This window comes from Crinia signifera, chromosome 2 (genome assembly GCF_055691185.1).
Source record: "Crinia signifera chromosome 2, ASM5569118v1, whole genome shotgun sequence".
Classification (NCBI taxonomy): Eukaryota; Metazoa; Chordata; class Amphibia; order Anura; family Myobatrachidae; genus Crinia; species Crinia signifera.
The window spans coordinates 402,860,808-402,882,428 of NC_139218.1; the positions used below are offsets into that span (position 1 = coordinate 402,860,808).

General features: G+C 53.6%; 1 protein-coding gene across 1 annotated transcript in view; it reads right to left on the reverse strand.

Moving 5' to 3' along the window:
• Positions 1 to 21,614, reverse strand: part of ARFIP2 (ARF interacting protein 2) — a 56,846-nt gene extending 35,232 nt beyond the window's left edge. Inside the window, exons 1-2 of the mRNA XM_083170619.1 lie at positions 20,539 to 21,614; positions 5,895 to 6,000 (exon numbers count right to left, since the gene is read on the reverse strand). Of these exons, the coding sequence (XP_083026745.1) occupies positions 5,895 to 5,993 (99 nt within the window). The 5' untranslated portion in view covers positions 5,994 to 6,000; positions 20,539 to 21,614. The remainder of the gene's footprint in view (positions 1 to 5,894; positions 6,001 to 20,538) is intronic.
• Positions 21,615 to 21,621: the final 7 nt, after the last annotated feature.

Below are 21,621 nucleotides of genomic sequence, written 5' to 3' on the forward strand. Positions count from 1 at the left end.
ATCCCATGGAGCAACCGGTGGGACAAACGGAGGTTGAATTCGCAAAACCCCCTGCAAGAAAGTGCGGATGTCCTGCAACAACGCCAGCCTCCTTCGAAATAGAATAGACAAGGCCGATACCTGTACCTTTAGTGATGACAGTCTAAGGCCGGCCTCTAAACCCTTTTGCAGAAAGGACAGAATTCGAGACAACCGATAGGTTTTTGGGTTAAACTGGCGTGAGCTACACCAGGCGAAGTAAGCTCGCCAGATGCGATGATAAGCACCGGCCGAAGAAGGCCTACGAGCTCTGAGCATAGTCGAAATCACCCGTGAATTAAAGCCTTTAGCTTTTAACAAGGCGGTCTCAACAGCCACCCCGTTAAAGATAACCGCTGCAGATCGGGATGGAGGCACGGCCCTTGCGATAGCAGATCCGGCCACAGAGGTAGCCGGATTGGAGGGGCCACTGACAGGGCCTGCAGGTCTGAGAACCAGATCCTCCGAGGCCAATGAGGGGCCACCAAGATCATCGTGCCCCCTTCTGCCTTCAATTTGCGAAGAACTCGGAGAAGGAGTGAAAATGGGGGAAAGGCATACATGAGAGCGAACGGCCACTGGGCTGACAGAGCGTCTACCATGCAAGCGTTCGGATCTCGAGACCTGGAACCGTACAGGGTGACCTGGTGATTGTGGCGAGATGCCATCAGATCCACCTCCGGTCTGCCCCACCGGTCTACCAACATCTGAAATGCTTTCGGATGTAGGGTCCATTCTCCGGCATCCAGAGTCTGCCGACTCAAGAAGTCCGCCTCCCAATTGAGAAGTCCCGGGATGAAGATTGCCGATAATGCCGGGATCTTGTTCTCCGCCCACTGGAAGATACAAGAGGCCTCCGCCATAGCTGCTCGACTCCGAGTGCCACCCTGGTGGTTGATATAAGCCACCGTCGTCGCATTGTCCGACTGTACCTGCACCGGGTGACCTTGAAGCCAAGGCTCTGCCTGGCGGAGAGCTAGTAAGACAGCTCTTAGTTCGAGAGTGTTGATGGATAGCAAGGATTCCTGTGGAGTCCAAAGCCCCTGAAAGGATTTCTGACATGTGACTGCTCCCCAACCACGAAGACTGGCATCCGTGGTGAGGAGAGTCCACTTTTGGATCCAAAAAGGCCTCCCTTCCATGAGGTTCTGATCTAGAAGCCACCATGACAGGGAACTCCGAGCTGCCGGTGATAAGACAATCAGGTGTGACCTTATGTTGGAGTATGACCCCGACCATTTCCTCAGAATTTCCCGTTGTAATGGTCGAGAGTGGAACTGAGCGTACTCCGCCATGTCGAAGGTCGAGACCATGGAGCCCAGCACCCTCATGCAGGCATGTATTGAGACACACCTGAGTGAGAGAAGATGTTGAACTCTGGATTGCAGGGCCTTGCGGCGTATCTCCGGCAAGTAAATCCGCTGATTTACTGTGTCCAACAGGGCCCCTAGGTGAATCATAGATTGAGTAGGGACTATGGATGACTTTGGCCAATTGATTATCCAGCCGTGGCGTTCCAAGACTGCCACGACCTTGGTCAAGTGTGCCTGGAGAACCTGGGGCGACTGAGTCAGGATCAACAGATCGTCCAGGTATGGGAGAATCCGAACACCCTGGTGGCGAAGAGCACTGCACATCACTGCCATGACCTTCGTAAATACGCGGGGAGCTGTGGCCAGGCCGAAAGGTAGTGCCTGAAATTGAAAGTGACGGTCCTGCAGCGCGAACCTGAGGAACCGCCAGTGTTCTTGTTTGATGGGTACATGTAGATACGCATCTTGTATGTCGAGGGATGCCATGTAGTCCCCTGGTTGCAATGCCAGCACAATGGACCGCAAGGTCTCCATTTTGAACTTCGGGACCCGAAGGAATTTGTTTAGTCTTTTTAGATTTAAAATGGGACGGAAGGTCCCATTGGGCTTCCGTACCAAGAAAAGACTGGCGTAGAAACCTGTGCCTTGTTGCGACACTGGAACGGGAGCAATGACACCTGCTGAAAGTAGTTTTTGTATGGCCTGTTCCAGGGCTACGCGCTTTTCCAAGTGTTTGGGAGAACTTGTTGAAAAGAACGAGCTTGGTGGTCGACGGCGAAAGGTTATAGAATAGCCTTTGAAGACTAAGTCTCGAACCCAAGCATCTGTCGTGGACTCCAGCCACATGTGTGAAAACCGAAGCAGGCGACCCCCCACCCTGGGATCCCCCAGGTGGAGCGCCGGCCCATCATGCCGAGGGCTTAACCTCGGGTTTATGTTCAGCACGTCTAGTGGGCCAGGGACGTTTTCCTCTGGCCCTAGAGGGCTTTGCGGGTTGGGCCTGAGTCTTTGTGAACGACTGTCCCCTACCCCTGCCCTGGAAACGAAAGGACTGGAACGCCGGTCGAGGACGTGGAGCAGGAGTGGATGGCAGGAAAGCCGCCTTTGAGGCAGCCACCGTGGCCACTATTTTGTCCAGCTCTGATCCAAACAATAGAGAACCCGCAAAGGGTAATGCCTCTAGAGTTTGTTTGGACTCAGTATCCACTTTCCAAGAGCGAAGCCACAGGGATCGTCGTGCCGCCACTGCTGAGGCAGATGCTCTTGAAGTAAGAGTGGCTGCATCTAATGCAGCCTCTCCCAAATATAGTGCAGCCTGATGCATGATGTCAAGAATAGGAAACATGTCATCTACACTATCTCCCTCAGTAATAATATTAGTGAGGAGAGAAATCCATTTGACCATGGCCTTTGCCACCCAGGCAGATGCCAGGGTAGGTCGTGCAACCGCCCCAGTTGTTGTAAAAATCAGCTTAAGAAAGTTCTCTAACTTTCTGTCAGCGGCATCTTTAAGAGAGGCGGTTGGAATGGGCAAAGTATTGGAACGCACAATCTTAGCGATATGTGCATCCACCTTGGGAGGAGTCTCCCAGCGAACTCTATCCTCTGGAGGGAGCGGGTACAGGGAATTAAACCGCTTAGGGAGCGGAAACTTCCTATTTGGTAACACCCAGGCCTCCCCAAGGACATCCTCTAGCTCCGAAGAGTTAGGGAACACTGTCCGCGTCTGCTTGTGACGCTTAAAAGATGGGCCCACAGACTGTACGGGTTCAGAGACCTCCTGTAAATGTAACACGTCTCTAACCGCAATTACCAGGGCTTCTACATCGACTTTTGCTGTTATGTCGCCCCTAGAGGTGTCGTCAGCATCTGCGTCGACTGTGTCGTCAACCAGCTGATCCTCCTCATCATCAGTATCTACATCCGTATCCTGATGGGTGAGGGTAGAAGGAATCTCCCCACCCCGGGGCTTACGGGATTTACCCTTTAAAGAGGCACGGATGCCCTGAACTGAGTCTGCCAAAGCACGCGCCCATGCTGGCTCCTCGGGGGGGGCACATGGCCGAGACACGGACGGTCCCGGCTGCAGGGATGGTGCAGCAGAGAGCTTGTCTATTAACTGCGACATGACCTGGGTAAGCTGGGCCCAAGCAGGTTCCCACGAGGGTGATGCCACAGGGGGCTGCGCATGTGTTTTTATACATTGTAGGCATAACCCCTCTACAAGCTGGGGTACGCCCGCTCTGCAACGCGTGCAGGACACCAATATAGGGGCCCATGTGTCGTCACCGCTTTCCTCTGACATTGTACAAGAGGCAGCTGACTGTAACAATTAACACAATATACTTTCTGACAGGCAGTGATAGTGTTAAGACAATATGAGACACAGCACACAAACAGAGCATACAATGCAAAATAAAAAACCTGGCACTGAGCTCCGCAAAGCACTAAGGCCGGCAGGAGCATAAATTACTGTAACCTGGTATCCTTGAAGGAGAGGTACAGGGGGGATTTGCCCAGATGGCCCGGCCGTGAAGAGATGGAACTCCAGACTGGCAGAAAGCTCTCTGTGTCCTTCCAACACGTGCAGCAGGCAGGCAGGAAGAGATCAGGGCTGGAAACCCCGTGGGTACATCCTAGCTCCTGTCTCCGGGGGAGGGGCTGTGTGAGGAGAGGCTCCCTCCCCCTGCTAGCAAATGGCCACTGGGAATAAATGACTCATGTGGCGCCGGTAAAATGGCGGGGATCCGGTGCTTGCCGAGCGGCCCCGCGTACCGACGCCACTGCCCACACTCAACATCTCCCTGGTGGTCCAGCGGGACAGAGCGCTCAACACTTTTGAAAAGGCGGCGGTTCTGCCGCTTGCTAGTGCAGCCCGGCGATCCCCCTTCGCCGGGCTGCTCAGCCGCCATTAAACATGCGCGCGCGCGCTCCCAGCGGGGAGCGCGTTACCTGTAAGCGGCTCACCGCTGTCGTCCCGGTCCCCGTTGCGGCTGTGCTCTCCAGTGCTATAGAGCCAGCCGAACACCTCCGCTTGTGTAAACCACGTGGGTGGTGTTGGGCTGCCGGGTCCCGGGTGATGGAGCGCAGTGCAGGGGTCTAATAGACCCCCGGCGCTGCTGCTCTGTCACTGACTCCGGTCAGTGTAAAAATAAGAATTAAAAAAAAAAAAAAATTAAAAGTTTTATGCTGCTATTATAGCAGCACCTTTCTAATGCGTGTTGGCTCCTGCCAGCACGATAAAAACTGACTAGCCTGGGAGGCGGGGTATAGGAGGTGAGAGCCCAGGGGGCTGTCTCTGAGCAGCCCAGAAGTTTAACCTTTCTGGTGCTGGATTGGTCGTGACGTCACTCCTAGACCCAATGTTATCCCTGGGGCCCCTGACGTCTACCGCTGAAGAAAGATAGATATAGATATATATATTTATTACACACACACACACACACACACACACACATATATACATACACAAAAAAGTGACCTAGATCTACACAGGTGTATACACAGCAGGGTGACACAGATATATACAGGTGTACACACAGCAGGGTGACCCGTATATACAGGTGTACACACAGCAGGGTGACCCGTATACACAGGTGTACACACAGCAGGATGACCCGTATATACAGGTGTACACACAGCAGGGTGACCCATATATACAGGTGTACACACAGCAGGGTGACCCGTATATACAGGTGTACACACAGCAGGATGATCCATATATACAGGTGTACACACAGCAGGGTGACCCATATATACAGGTGTACACACAGCAGGGTGACACAGATATATACAGGTGTACACACAGCAGGGTGACCCATATATACAGGTGTACACACAGCAGGGTGACCCATATATACAGGTGTACACACAGCAGGGTGACCCATATATACAGGTGTACACACAGCAGGGTGACCCATATATACAGGTGTACACACAGCTGGGTGACCCATATTGTGTACACACAGCTGGGTGACCCATATATACAGGTGTACACACAGCAGGGTGACACAGATATATACACAGGTGTACACACAGCAGGATGACCCGTATATACAGGTGTACACACAGCAGGATGACCCATATATACAGGTGTACACACAGCAGGATGACCCATATATACAGGTGTACACACGCCTGGGTGACCCGTATATACAGGTGTACACACAGCAGGATGACCCATATATACACAGGTGTACACACAGCACGGCGACACAGATATATACAGGGGTATACACAGCTGGATGACCCATATATACAGGTGTACACACAGCAGGGTGACCCATATATACAGGGGTATACACAGCTGGGCGACACAGATATATACAGGTGTACACACAGCAGGATGACCCATATATACAGGTGTACACACGCCTGGGTGACCCGTATATACAGGTGTACACACAGCAGGGTGACCCATATATACAGGTGTACACACAGCAGGATGACCCATATATACAGGGGTATACACAGCTGGATGACCCATATATACAGGTGTACACACGCCTGAGTGACCCGTATATACAGGTGTACACACAGCAGGGTGACACACGGGGGAATTACCTGCTCCAGACTCTCGTCCTCATTCAGGGTCCCAGAGACCCCATTGCTGCTAATAGGAATCTCCATGGTTGCCGCCTTACTCATCATCCCGTCAGACATAGTGACCCTGCAGTGATGACAGTCAGACATTAACATTACAGACTAATGATGACATATAGACCACAGCGCACCACAGGAAGTCACTGGTTACACAGAGCCTGCGGGAGATCCCGGCAACCAGAGACTGGCCTGAGAAGGAGGGAGAGGGGGAGAGAACGAGGCCTACCAGGGAGATCCCGGCAACCAGAGACTGGCTTGAGAAAGAGGGAGAGGGGGAGAGAACGAGGCCTACCAGGGATATCCCAGCAACCAGAGACTGGCCTGAGAAGGAGGGAGAGGGGGAGAGAACGGGGCTTACCAGGGAGATCCCGGCAACCAGATACTGGCCTGAGAAGGAGGGAGAGAACGCGGCCTACCAGGGAGATCCCGGCAACTAGAGACTGGCCTGAGAAGGAGGGAGAGGGGGAGAGAACGAGGCCTACCAGGGAGATCCCGCCAACCAGAGACTGGCCTGAGAAGGAGGGAGAGGGGGAGAGAACGGGGCCTACCAGGGAGATCCCGCCAACCAGAGACTGGCCTGAGAAGGAGGGAGAGGGGGAGAGAACAGGGCCTACCAGGGAGATCCCAGCAACCAGAGACTGGCCTGAGAAGGAGGGAGAGGGGGAGAGAACGAGGCCTACCAGGGAGATCCCGCCAACCAGAGACTGGCCTGAGAAGGAGGGAGAGGGGGAGAGAACAGGGCCTACCAGGGAGATCCCAGCAACCAGAGACTGGCCTGAGAAGGAGGGAGAGGGGGAGAAAACGAGGCCTACCAGGGAGATCCCGCCAACCAGAGACTGGCCTGAGAAGGAGGGAGAGGGGGAGAGAACGAGGCCTACCAGGGAGATCCCGCCAACCAGAGACTGGCCTGAGAAGGAGGGAGAGGGGGAGAGAACGAGGCTTACCGGGGAGATCCCGTCAATCAGAGACTGGCCTGAGAAGGAGGGAGAGAGAACGAGGCCTACCAGGGAGATCCCAGCAACCAGAGACTGGCCTGAGAAGGAGGGAGAGGGGGAGAGAACGGGGCTTACCAGGGAGATCCCGGCAACCAGATATTGGCCTGAGAAGGAGGGAAAGGGGTAGAGAACAGGGCCTACCAGGGAGATCCCGCCAATCAGAGACTGGTCTGAGAAGGAGGGAGAGGGGGAGAGAACGGGGCTTACCGGGGAGATCCCGCCAACCAGAGACTGGCCTGAGAATGAGGGAGAGGGGGAGAGAACGAGGCCTACCAGGGAGATCCTGGCAACCAGAGACTGGCCTGAGAATGAGGGAGAGGGGGAGAGAACGAGGCCTACCAGGGAGATCCCGTCAATCAGAGACTGGCCTGAGAAGGGGGGAGAGAACGAGGCTTACCGGGAAGATCCCACCAATCAGAGACTGGCCTGAGAAGGAGGGAGAGAGAACAAGGCCTACCAGGGAGATCGCAGCAACCAGAGACTGGCCTGAGAAGGAGGGAGAGGGGGAGAGAACGGGGCTTACCGGGGAGATCCCGCCAATCAGAGACTGGCCTGAGAAGGAGGGAGAGAGAACAAGGCCTACCAGGGAGATCGCAGCAACCAGAGACTGGCCTGAGAAGGAGGGAGAGGCGGAGAGAACGGGGCTTACCAGGGAGATCCCGGCAACCAGATACTGGCCTGAGAAGGAGGGAGAGAACGCGGCCTACCAGGGAGATCCCGGCAACTAGAGACTGGCCTGAGAAGGAGGGAGAGGGGGAGAGAACGAGGCCTACCAGGGATATCCCGGCAACCAGAGACTGGCCTGAGAAGGAGGGAGAGGGGGAGAGAACGAGGCCTACCGGGGATATCCCGGCAACCAGAGACTGGCCTGAGAAGGAGGGAGAGGGGGAGAGAACGAGGCCTACCAGGGAGATCCCGCCAACCAGAGACTGGCCTGAGAAGGAGGGAGAGGGGGAGAGAACGAGGCTTACCGGGAAAATCCCGCCAATCAGAGACTGGCCTGAGAAGGAGGGAGAGAGAACGAGGCCTACCAGGGAGATCCCAGCAACCAGAGACTGGCCTGAGAAGGAGGGAGAGGGGGAGAGAACGGGGCTTACCAGGGAGATCCCGCCAATCAGAGACTGGCCTGAGAAGGAGGGAGAGGGGGAGAGAACGGGGCTTACCGGGGAGATCCCGGCAACCAGATACTGGCCTGAGAAGGAGGGAGAGAATGTGGCCTATCAGGGAGATCCCGGCAACTAGAGACTGGCCTGAGAAGGAGGGAGAGGGGGAGAGAACGGGGCTTACCAGGGAGATCCCGGCAACCAGATACTGGCCTGAGAAGGAGGGAGAGAACGCGGCCTACCAGGGAGATCCCGGCAACTAGAGACTGGCCTGAGAAGGAGGGAGAGGGGGAGAGAACGAGGCCTACCAGGGATATCCCGGCAACCAGAGACTGGCCTGAGAAGGAGGGAGAGGGGGAGAGAACGAGGCCTACCGGGGATATCCCGGCAACCAGAGACTGGCCTGAGAAGGAGGGAGAGGGGGAGAGAACGAGGCCTACCAGGGAGATCCCGCCAACCAGAGACTGGCCTGAGAAGGAGGGAGAGGGGGAGAGAAGGAGGCTTACCGGGGAGATCCCGCCAATCAGAGACTGGCCTGAGAAGGAGGGAGAGAGAACGAGGCCTACCAGGGAGATCCCAGCAACCAGAGACTGGCCTGAGAAGGAGGGAGAGGGGGAGAGAACGGGGCTTACCAGGGAGATCCCGGCAACCAGATATTGGCCTGAGAAGGAGGGAAAGGGGTAGAGAACAGGTCCTACCAGGGAGATCCCGCCAATCAGAGACTGGCCTGAGAAGGAGGGAGAGGGGGAGAGAACGGGGCTTACCGGGGAGATCCCGCCAACCAGAGACTAGCCTGAGAATGAGGGAGAGGGGGAGAGAACGAGGCCTACCAGGGAGATCCTGGCAACCAGAGACTGGCCTGAGAATGAGGGAGAGGGGGAGAGAACGAGGCCTACCAGGGAGATCCCGTCAATCAGAGACTGGCCTGAGAAGGGGGGAGAGAACGAGGCCTACCAGGGAGATCCCAGCAACCAGAGACTGGCCTGAGAAAGAGGGAGAGGGGTGAGATCGGTGCTACCAGGGAGATCCCGCCAATCAGAGACTGACCTGAGAAGGAGGGAGAGAACGAGGCCTATCAGGGAGATCCCGCCAATCAGAGACTGGCCTGAGAAGGAGGGAGAGGGGGAGAGAACGGGGCTTACCGGGGAGATCCCGCCAATCAGAGACTGGCCTGAGAATGAGGGGGAGGGGGAGAGAACGAGGCCTACCAGGGAGATCCTGGCAACCAGAGACTGGCCTGAGAATGAGGGAGAGGGGGAGAGGGGGAGAGAACGAGGCCTACCAGGGAGATCCCGCCAATCAGAGACTGGCCTGAGAAAGGGGGGAGAGAACGAGGCCTACCGGGGAGATCCCAGCAACCAGAGACTGGCCTGAGAAAGAGGGAGAGGGGTGAGATCGGTGCTACCAGGGAGATCCCGCCAATCAGAGACTGACCTGAGAAGGAGGGAGAGAACGAGGCCTACCAGGGAGATCCCGCCAATCAGAGGCTGGCCTGAGAAGGAGGGAGAGGGGGAGAGAACGAGGCCTACCAGGGAGATCCCGCCAATCAGAGAATGGCCTGAGAAGGAGGGAGAGGAGGAGAGAATGGGGCTACCGGGGAGATCCCGCCAATCAGAGACTGGCCTGAGGAGAGAACGAGGCCTACCAGGGAGATCCCGCCAATCAGAGACTGGCCTGAGGAGGAGGGAGAGAACGAGGCTTACCGGGAAGATCCCGCCAATCAGAGACTGGCCTGAGAAGGAGGGTGAGGGGGAGAGAACGAGGCCCACCAAGGAGATCCCGCCAATCAGGGACTGGCCTGAGAAGGAGGGAGAGGGGGTGAGATCGGTGCTACCAGGGAGATCCCCCCAATCAGAGACTGGCCTGAGAAGGAGAGAACGGGGCTACCGGGGAGATCCCAGCAACCAGAGACTGGCCTGAGAAGGAGGGAGAGGGGGAGAGAACGAGGCTTACCAGAGAGATGCCCCCAATCAGAGACTGGACTGAGAAGGAGGGAGAGGAGGAGAGAACGGGGCCTACCAGGGAGATCCCCACAATCAGAGACTGGACTGAGAAGGAGGGAGAGGAAGAGAGAGCGCGGCCTACCGGGAAGATTCTCCTCCAACTTAGGCCAGTCTCTGGTTGGCGGGATCTACCTGTTAGGTCCCTCTCTCTACCCCTTCCCTCCTTCTCAGGCCAGTGTTTGTTAGCGGGACCTCTCCGGTGAGCCCCGTTCTCTCCCCCCTCCATCTAAGGACAGTCTCTGATTGATGGGGAGAGAACGGGGCTTACCAGAGAGATCCCGTTAACCAGAGACTTTCCTGAGAAGAGAGAAGAACGGGGCTTACTGGGGAGTGCAGCCTATTGGGGAGAGAACGGCACGTACGGGGGGGGGGCTTGATGGGGGGAATACAGCATGTAGAGATGGGTGAGGAGGCTGCCAGATGATGAGCACTAGTTACACCTTTATATTATGCAAAGTATGCAGCACACAGCACCCAAGCACTAGTCCCTGTACATTTGGTACATTAGTCTCTGCAGACTATAAGTGTGCGGAGCATGCAGCACACAGGGCTGAGGAGGATGGTGGATCCTGAAGGCTCTACAAAGCGTAACATGTGCAAAGTGTGCAGCACACAGGTTGGGGGAAAGGCTCTGCAGAGTATAAGTGTGCATAGAGTGCAGCACACAGGGCAGAGCAAGCTGGCAGATCCTGAAGGCTCTGCAGAGTGTAAGTGTGCAGAGCATACAGCACACAGGGCGGGGGAGGCTGCCAGATCCTGAGTACAGCACACAGGCGGGGGAGACTGGCAGATCCTGTAGGCTCTGCAGGGTGTAAGTGTGCAGAACGTGCAGCACACAGGCGGGGGAGACTGGCAGATCCTGTAGGGTCTGCAGAGTGTAGGTGTGCAGAGCCTGCAGCACACAGGGCGGGGGAGACTGGCAGATCCTGTAGGCTCTGCAGGGTGTAAGTGTGCAGAGCGCACAGCACACAGGCGGGGGAGACTGGCAGATCCTGTAGGCTCTGCAGAGTGTAGGTGTGCAGCACACAGGCGGGGGAGACTGGCAGATCCTGTAGGCTCTGCAGAGTGTAGGTGTGCAGCACACAGGCGGGGGAGACTGGCAGATCCTGTAGGCTCTGCAGAGTGTAGGTGTGCAGCACACAGGCGGGGGAGACTGGCAGATCCTGTAGGCTCTGCAGAGTGTAGGTGTGCAGCACACAGGCGGGGGAGACTGGCAGATCCTGAGTACTATTTTCCAGGATACAGAAGTGGCAGAACAGGTTTTCCGGTAAACAGAGCAGGAACACGCAGGGGCTACAGGTGTGCGCACATGTATGATACAGGTGGAATTCTCAGGTGGTACTGTAATCACCAAGCTCCCTGACTTCATGTATACAGGTACACACACGTGTAGAGAACATATTAATATACATGCACACGCTCACAGGCACAGGCACGCACACACACACACACACACACACGAGAATACAGAGTGCAGTGAGGACACATTACCTGGTGCAGAGTCATCACAGGAGACAGCAGCACAGAATACCTGCACTCAATACAGAGTCAGCAGTAACCTGAGCACCACCCCCAGACACGCCCAAACCCCGCCCACTCAGATTACCTGCACTCAATACAGAGTCAGCAGTAACCTGAGCACCGCCCCTAGACACGCCCAAACCCCGCCCACTCAGATTACCTGCACTCAATACAGAGTCAGCAGTAACCTGAGCACCAACCCCAGACACGCCCAAACCCCGCCCACTCAGAGATTACCTGCACTCACAACGGAATCAGCAGTAACCTGAGCACCAACCCCAGACACGCCCCATACACTGCCCCACTCAGAGATTACCTGCCGGTACCAAGACTGACTCACCTGTACAAATCCCATAACATGGTCTCCGTATACGGGGAGTGACGCGGTCTGTATTACAGGTGGTATATAGGGATCTCCGTATACGGGGAGTGACGCGGACTGTATTCCAGGTGGTATATTGGGATCTCCGTATACGGGAAATGACGCAGTCTGTAATACAGGTGGTATATAGGGATCTCCGTATACGGGGAGTGACGGGGTCTATATGACAGGTGGTATATAGGGATCTCCGTATACGGGGAGTGACACGTTCTGTATTACAGGTGGTATATAGTGATCTCCGTATACGGGTCTGTATTACAGGTGGTATATAGGGATCTCCGTATACGGGGAGTGACGCCGTCTGTATTACAGGTGGTATATAGTGATCTCCGTATAGGGGGTCTATATTACAGGTGGTATATAGGGATCTCCGTATACGGGGAGTGACGCGGTCTGTATTACAGGTGGTATATAGGGATCTCCATATACAGGGAGTGACGGGGTCTGTATTACAGGTGGTATATAGGGATCTCCGTATAAGCGGTCTGTATTACCGGTGGTATATAGTGATCTCCGTATACGGGTCTGTATTACAGGTGGTATATAGGGATCTCCGTATACGTGCAGTGACGCGGTCCGTATTACAGGTGGTATATAGGGATCTCCGTATACGGGTCTGTATTACAGGTGGTATATAGGGATCTCCGTATAAGCGATCTGTATTACCGGTGGTATATAGTGATCTCCGTATACAGGTCTGTATTACAGGTGGTATATAGGGATCTCCGTATACGTGCAGTGACGCGGTCCGTATTACATGTGGTATATAGGGATCTCCGTATACGGGTCTGTATTACAGGTGGTATATAGGGATCTCCGTATACGGGGAGTGACGGGGTCTGTATTACAGGTGGTATATAGGGATCTCCGTATACGGGGAGTGACGGGGTCTGTATTACATGTGGTATATAGGGATCTCCGTATACGGGGAGTGACGGGGTCTGTATTACATGTGGTATATAGGGATCTCCGTATACGGGGAGTGACGGGGTCTGTATTACAGGTGGTATATAGGGATCTCCGTATAAGGGTCTATATTACAGGTGGTATATAGGGATCTCCGTATACAGGGAGTGACGCGGTCTGTATTACATGTGGTATATAGGGATCTCAGTATACGGGCAGTGACGGGGTCTGTATTACAGGTGGTATATAGGGATCTCTGTATAAGGGGGTATGACACACGCTGTATTACAGGTGGTATATAGGGATCTCTGTATAAGGGGGTGTGACACGCTGTATTACAGGTGGTATATCGGGATCTCTGTATAAGGGGGTGACACACGCTGTATTACAGGTGGTATATAGGGGTCTCTGTATAAGGGGGTGTGACACACGGTGTATTAGAGGTGGTTTATCGGGATCTCTGTATAAGGGGATGTGACACACACTGTATTACAGGTGGTATATAGGGAACTCTGTATAAGGAGGTGTGACACACGATATATTACAGGTGGTATATAGGGATCTCTGTATAAGGAGGTGTGACACACGGTGTATTACAGGTGGTATTTAGGGATCTCTGTATAAGGAGTTGTGACACACGCTGTATTACAGGTGGTATATAGGGATCTCTGTATAAGGGGATGTGACACGCTGTATTGCAGGTGGTATATAGGGATCTCTGTATAAGGGGGTGTGACACACGCTGTATTACAGGTGGTATATAGGGATCTCTGTATAAAGGGGTGTGACACACGCTGTATTACAGGTGGTATATAGGGGTCTCTGTATAAGGGGGTGTGACACACGCTGTATTACAGGTGGTATATAGGGTCTCTGTATAAGGGGGTGTGACACGCTTTCTTACAGGTGGTATATATGGATCTCTGTATAAGGGGGTGTGACACACAGTGTATTACAGGTAGTATATAGGAATCTCTGTATAAGGGGATGTGACACGCTGTATTACAGGTGGTATATCGGGATCTCTGTATAAGGGGATGTGACACACGCTGTATTACAGGTGGTATATAGGGGTCTCTGTATAAGGAGGTGTGACACACGCTGTATTACAGGTGGTATATAGGGATCTCTGTATAAGGAGGTGTGACACACGGTGTATTACAGGTGGTATATAGAGATCTCTGTATAAGGGAGTGTGACACACGCTGTATTAAAGGTGGTATATAGGGATCTCTGTATAAGGGGGTATGACACGCTGTATTACAGGTGGTATATAGGGAACTCTGTATAAGGGGGTATGACACACGCTGTATTACAGGTGGTATATAGGGGTCTCTGTATAAGGGGGTGTGACACACAGTGTATTACAGGTGGTATTTAGGGATCTCTGTATAAGGAGGTGTGACATACGCTGTATTACAGGTGGTATATAGGGAACTCTGTATAAGGAGGTGTGACACGCTGTATTACAGGTGGTATATAGGGAACTCTGTATAAGGGGGTATGACACACGCTGTATTACAGGTGGTATATAGGGATCTCTGTATAAGGGGGTATGACACACGCTGTATTACAGGTGGTATATAGGGGTCTCTGTATAAGGGGGTATGACACACGCTGTATTACAGGTGGTATATAGGGATCTCTGTATAAGGGGGTATGACACACGGTGTATTACAGGTGGTATATAGGGATCTCTGTATAAGGGGGTATGACACACGGTGTATTACAGGTGGTATATAGGGATCTCTGTATAAGGGGGTATGACACACGGTGAATTACAGGTGGTATATAGGGATCTCCGTATACGGGTCTGTATTATAGGTGGTATATAGGGATCTCCGTATACGGGGAGTGACGCGGTCTGTATTACAGGTGGTATATAGGGATCTCCGTATACGGGGAGTGACACGGTCTGTATTACAGGTGGTATATAGGGATCTCCGTATACGGGGAGTGACGCGGTCTGTATTACAGGTGGTATATAGGGATCTCCGTATACGAGGAGTGACACACGCTGTATTACAGGTGGTATATCGGGATCTCTGTATAAGGAGGTGTGACACACAGTGTATTACAGGTGGTATATCGGGATCTCTGTATAAGGGGATGTGACACGCTGTATTACAGGTAGTATATAGGGATCTCTGTATAAGGGGGTGTGACACACAGTGTATTACAGGTGGTATATCGGGATCTCTGTATAAGGGGATGTGACACGCTGTATTGCAGGTGGTATATAGGGATCTCTGTATAAGGGGGTGTGACACGCTGTATTACAGGTGGTATATAGGGATCTCTGTATAAGGGGATGTGACACGCAGTATTACAGGTGGTATATAGGGGTCTCTGTATAAGGGGATGTGACACGCTGTATTACAGGTGGTATATAGGGATCTCTGTATAAGGGGGTGTGACACACGCTGTATTACAGGTGGTATATAGGGATCTCTGTATAAGGGGGTGTGACACACGCTGTATTACAGGTGGTATATAGGGGTCTCTGTATAAGGGGGTGTGACACGCTTTCTTACAGGTGGTATATATGGATCTCTGTATAAGGGGGTGTGAAAGGCTGTATTACAGGTGGTATATAGGGATCTCTGTATAAGGGGGTGTGACAGACGCTGTATTACAGGTGGTATATAGGGATCTCTGTATAAGGGGGTGTGACACACGCTGTATTACAGGTGGTATATCGGGATCTCTGTATAAGGGGGTATGACATACGCTGTATTACAGGTGGTATATAGGGATCTCTGTATAAGGGGGTGTGACACACGCTGTATTACAGGTGGTATATAGGGATCTCTGTATAAGGGGGTGTGACACACGCTGTATTACAGGTGGTATATCGGGATCTCTATATAAGGGGGTATGACACACGCTGTATTACAGGTGGTATATAGGGATCTCTGTATAAGGGGGTGTGACACAAGCTGTATTACAGGTGGTATATAGGGATCTCTGTATAAGGGGGTGACACACACTGTATTACAGGTGGTATATAGGGATCTCTGTATAAGGGGGTGTGACACACGCTGTATTACAGGTGGTATATAGGGATCTCTGTATAAGGGGGTGTGACACACGCTGTATTACAGGTGGTATATAGGGGTCTCTGTATAAGGGGGTGTGACACACGCTGTATTACAGGTGGTATATAGGGTCTCTGTATAAGGGGGTGTGACACGCTTTCTTACAGGTAGTATATAGGGAACTCTGTATAAGGGGGTGTGACACACAGTGTATTACAGGTGGTATATAGGGATCTCTGTATAAGGGGATGCGACACGCTGTATTACAGGTGGTATATCGGGATCTCTGTATAAGGGGATGTGACACACGCTGTATTACAGGTAGTATATAGGGATCTCTGTATAAGGAGGTGTGACACACGGTGTATTACAGGTGGTATTTAGGGATCTCTGTATAAGGAGATGTGACATACGCTGTATTACAGGTGGTATATAGGGAACTCTGTATAAGGAGGTGTGACACGCTGTATTACAGGTGGTATATAGGGATCTCTGTATAAGGGGGTGTGACACACAGTGTATTACAGGTGGTATATAGGGATCTCTGTATAAGGGGGTGTGACACACGCTGTATTACAGGTGGTATATCGGGATCTCTGTATAAGGGGGTGTGACACACAGTGTATTACAGGTGGTATATAGGGATCTCTGTATAAGGGGGTGTGACATACGCTGTATTACAGGTGGTATATAGGGATCTCTGTATAAGGGGGTGTGACACACGCTGTATTACAGGTGGTACATAGGGGTCTCTGTATAAGGGGGTGTGACACACGCTGTATTACAGGTGGTATATAGGGTCTCTGTATAAGGGGGTGTGACACGCTTTCTTACAGGTAGTATATAGGGAACTCTGTATAAGGGGGTGTGACACACAGTGTATTACAGGTGGTATATAGGGATCTCTGTATAAGGGGATGTGACACGCTGTATTACAGGTGGTATATCGGGATCTCTTATATATTTAGCCAGATCTGTCACTCAACCCCTGTGGAGAACGTTCCTGTGTAAAACAGTTTCACTTTCATGTGTCTGACGTTCCACCCCCTTGACATCACCTCCCCCCGCCCAGCCAGGGCTACAGTACACGCCCACCATCCACCATTACTCCACAGCCACCATCCACCATTACTCCTGCACATCCCTACCCTCTGCCAGGACCCCCGCGACCCCCCCTCCCGCGATTTGCGGGACCCCCGTGACCCCCCCTCCCGCCATTTGCGGAACCCCCGTGACCCCCCCCTCCCGCCATTCGCGGGACCCCGCACCCCCCCTCCCGCGATTCGCGGGACCCCCGCTTTCCACCCTCCCGCGAGTCGCGGGACCCCCGCGAACCCCCCCTCCCGCGATTCACGGGACCCCCGCGACCCCCCTCCCGCGATTCGCGGGACCCCCGCGACCACCCCGGTATCCGGACTATTGATAGACAGCACTTACATCGACAGCCATTACATCAACACCTTTAGTTCAACAGCTCAATAGGTCGACATGGTTTTAGGTCGACATACCATTAGGTCGACAGCTCATTAGGTCGACAGCTCATTAGGTCGACATGTTTTTAGGTCGACACTGCCATTAGGTCGACAGTGTCTATGTCGACAGTCAAAAGGTCAACATGGGTTTTTTCACTGTTTATTGAGCCGACATGTGCCGACAGGTGGTATTTCATTCCCTACTATCCACTAGGGCGTGGTGGGAGAATAAAATAGTGTGCCGAGCGCAGCGAGGCACCGTGCCCGAAGCATAGCGAGCGGCTGCGGTACACTTCAAACTGTGTTCATGTCGACTGTGTCGACATTTCGCCCAAAAAAACAGTGACAAAACCCATGTCGACCTTTTGACTGTCGACATAGACTCTGTCGACCTAATGGCAGTGTCGACCTAAAAACATGTCGACCTAATGAGCTGTCGACCTAATGAGCTGTCGACATAATGACATGTCGACCTAATGGTTTGTCGACCTAAAACCATGTCGACCTATTGAGCTGTCGAACTAATGGTGTCGATGTAATGGCTGTCGATGTAAGTGCTGTCTAATATCCGTCCCAGACCCGACCACCCCCTCCCGCGATTCGCTGGACCTCCGCGACCACCCCCTCCCGCGAAACGCGGGACCCCCGCGACCCTCCCGCAAATCGTGGGACCCCAGCGACCCCTCCCTCCCGCCAGACCCCTCCCGCGATTCGCAGGACCCGTGCATCCTCCCCTCCCGCGATTCGCGGGACCCCTGCGACCCCCCCTCCCGGCATTAAAAGGGCCCATGCCCCCCTCACGCAATTCACGGCACCCCCCATACCCCCCTTCCTGCGATTCGGAACCCCCCACGACCCCCCCTCCCGCGATTCATGCCCCCTCCCGCGATTCACGGACCCCCGCACCACCCCCTGCGCCCACCCTCCCTTGATTCACGCCCCCCTCATGCAATTCACGGCAACCCCCCACACCCCCCCCTCCTGCGATTCGCAGCCCCCCCACGACCCCCCCCTCCTGCGATTCATGACCCCTCCCGTGATTCACGGACCCCCGCACCACCCCCCCTTGACTCACGGCACCCCACGCGCCCCTCCCGCAATTCACGGACCTCCGCAACCCCCCCTCCCGCAATTCACTAACCCCGACAACCCCCCTCCCGCAATTTGCGGACCCCCCTTCCCACTATTCAAGCCCCCCCGCGCCCCCGCCCACGATTTGCGGACCCCCGCCCCCTCCCGCTAACCGTGGATCCCCACACACCACCCCCCCTCCCGCAATTTGCAGACCCCCCAGACCCCCTTCCGGCAATTCCACCCCCCAGCGGACCACCGCGGCCCCCGCTCCCGCATTTCACGTAACCCCGTGACAATGGGGGATCCTGTACCACCACAAGCAGGTACCGCCCCTAGGTGGGAAATCCGGCCCTGTCTGCCGCACTGCAGGTTTCCCCACTGCCCTCTGCACCAGCGCCACAACTTTTATCAATGTCTTGCCCACATACCACTATTATACAGCCTCCTGCTCTCATGCACGCTCACTCCCTCCCAGTGGGAGGAGACGCTCACCCACTGCCGGGAGCTGCATACTGTCCCCCACCCTCCTCCAGTTCTAGGGATGCCCATCGACCATCAATGATTTTCAAATAATCGATGGTTTATGGCCGATGGTAAATACTTTTGCCATCAATGTGGGAGGACACTGCCCTGCCTCCTGTTCTCCTGCCCCGTAACTTCCGCCAGTGGAGACCCGCTCACCCTGTGTTGCCCACATTCCCCTATCATGCTTTACCGCCCAGCCTCCTGCTCTCATGCACCCTAACTCCCACCCAGTCAGAGGAGACACTGACTCCTGTATTTCTGTGCTGCCACGCTGGACCCTCACCCACTGGCAGAAGCTGCACAGTGTCCACCACCCTCTTTAGTCCCCCGTATGCCCACACACCCCTATCACTACCCAGCTTCCTGCTCTCCTGAACCGTAACTTCCACCACTGGGGAGTCGCTGACGCTGTGTTGCCCACATTCCCCTATCATGCCTCATATCCCAGCCTCCTGCTCTCATGCACCCTAACTCCCACCCAGTAGGAGGAGACACTGACTCAGGGCCACCGTCCGGTACTCCTGTGCTGCCACGCTGGACCCTCACCCACTGCCAGAAGCTGCAATACAGGGCATCTTTCATACAATTCTAACCATATTTCTCACAATACAAATGTTCACAAATTAAGGGGCGTAGCCCCTTACGCCGGTGTGAAGAGCGCCCGTAGGGCGCGATGAATCACCTAGTCTCTGTATAAGGGGGTATGACACACGCTGTATTACAGGTGGTATATAGGGAACTCTGTATAAGGGGGTGTGACACACGCTGTATTACAGGTGGTATATAGGGATCTCTGTATAAGGGGGTGTGACACGCTGTATTACAGGTGGTATATAGGGGTCTCTGTATAAGGGGGGTGACACGCTGTATTGCAGGTGGTATATAGGGAACTCTGTATAAGGAGGTGTGACACGCTGTATTACAGGTGGTATATAGGGATCTCTGTATAAGGGGGTATGACACACGCTGTATTACAGGTGGTATATAGGGGTCTCTGTATAAGGGGGTATGACACACGCTGTATTACAGGTGGTATATAGGGATCTCTGTATAAGGGGGTATGACACACGGTGTATTACAGGTGGTATATAGGGATCTCTGTATAAGGGGGTATGACACACGGTGTATTACAGGTGGTATATAGGGATCTCCGTATAAGGAGGTGTGACACACAGTGTATTACAGGTGGTATATAGGGATCTCTGTATAAGGGGGTATGACACACGCTGTATTACAGGTGGTATATAGGGATCTCTGTATAAGGAGGTGTGACACACGCTGTATTACAGGTGGTATATAGGGATCTCTGTATAAGGGGGTATGACACACGCTGTATTACAGGTGGTATATAAGGAACTCTGTATAAGGAGGTGTGACACGCTGTATTACAGGTGGTATATAGGGATATGACACACGCTGTATTACAGGTGGTATATAGGGGTCTCTGTGGTATATAAGGACAGGTATAATTGCCCACATTAGACACGCCAGCTTGGTATATTTAGCTGAGGTCCGTTACCCTGTAATTATGGGATTTGTACACAGGTGTATAGCGGCAGGTCACGCGCACACTGAGGCAGTCTCACCTGAAGCTCAGATCTCAGACTGTCTCATTGGGTGGTCACTTCTCCTGCAGACAGTCTTTTCAGGACATAGATCTCCTGGGAATAATCTCTAACAGCAGTCTCTCATACACTCTTGTAGACCTCCCGTATGTCTCTCTGTGTCAGAGGACTAGGAGGAGCAGTCTGTCAGTTTCTGTCTCACACTATATTATATACTCTCTCCCATAGACAGGCTGTCTATGGGTGCACTCTCCTCTCTAAGGTCCAGGATGTCTGTGGGTGCACTCTCTCAGATGCAGGGTGTCTCTCTCTCACATGCAGGTTTTCTCTGGCTGTCTCTCTCAGATGCAGGGTGTCTCTGGACGGCTATCAGATGCTGGAGGTCTCTCTCAGATGCAGTGTGTCTCTGGACATCTCTCAGATGCTGGGTGTCTCTCTCAGATGCAGGGTGTCTCTGGACGGCTATCAGATGCTGGAGGTCTCTCTCAGATGCAGTGTGTCTCTGGACATCTCTTAGATGCTGGGTGTCTCTCTCAGATGCTGGGTGTCTCTCTCAGATGCTGGGTGTCTCTGGACGGCTACCAGATGCAGGTGGTCTCTCTCTCTGTTGCAGGGTGTCTCTCTCAGATGCAGGGTGTCTCTCTGTTGCAGGGTGTCTCTCTCAGATGCAGGGTGTCTCTCTCTCTGTTGCAGGGTGTCTCTCTCAGATGCAGGTGGTCTCTCTCTCTCTGTTGCAGGGTGTCTCTCTCAGATGCAGGGTGTCTCTCTCAGACTGGATGTCGCTCCCTCCGTTGCAGGGTGTCTCTCTCAGATGCTGGATGTCTCTCTCAGATGCAGGGTGTCTCTCTCAGATGCAGGGTGTCTCTCTCAGATGCTGGATGTCTCTCTCAGATGCAGGGTGTCTCTCTCAGATGCAGGGTGTCTCTCAGTTGTAGGGTGTCTCTCTCAGATTCAGGGTGTCTCTCAGATGCCTGTCTGTCTCTGGGACCCTCAGTGCTGGCTCTGGCTGCAGTCTTTTAAGCCATACAAAACGGTCTCTCTCTAATTCCCTGTCTCTGGTGGGAGGAGTCTCCCTGACAGCCGGAAGTGTCGCCGCCATGTGTT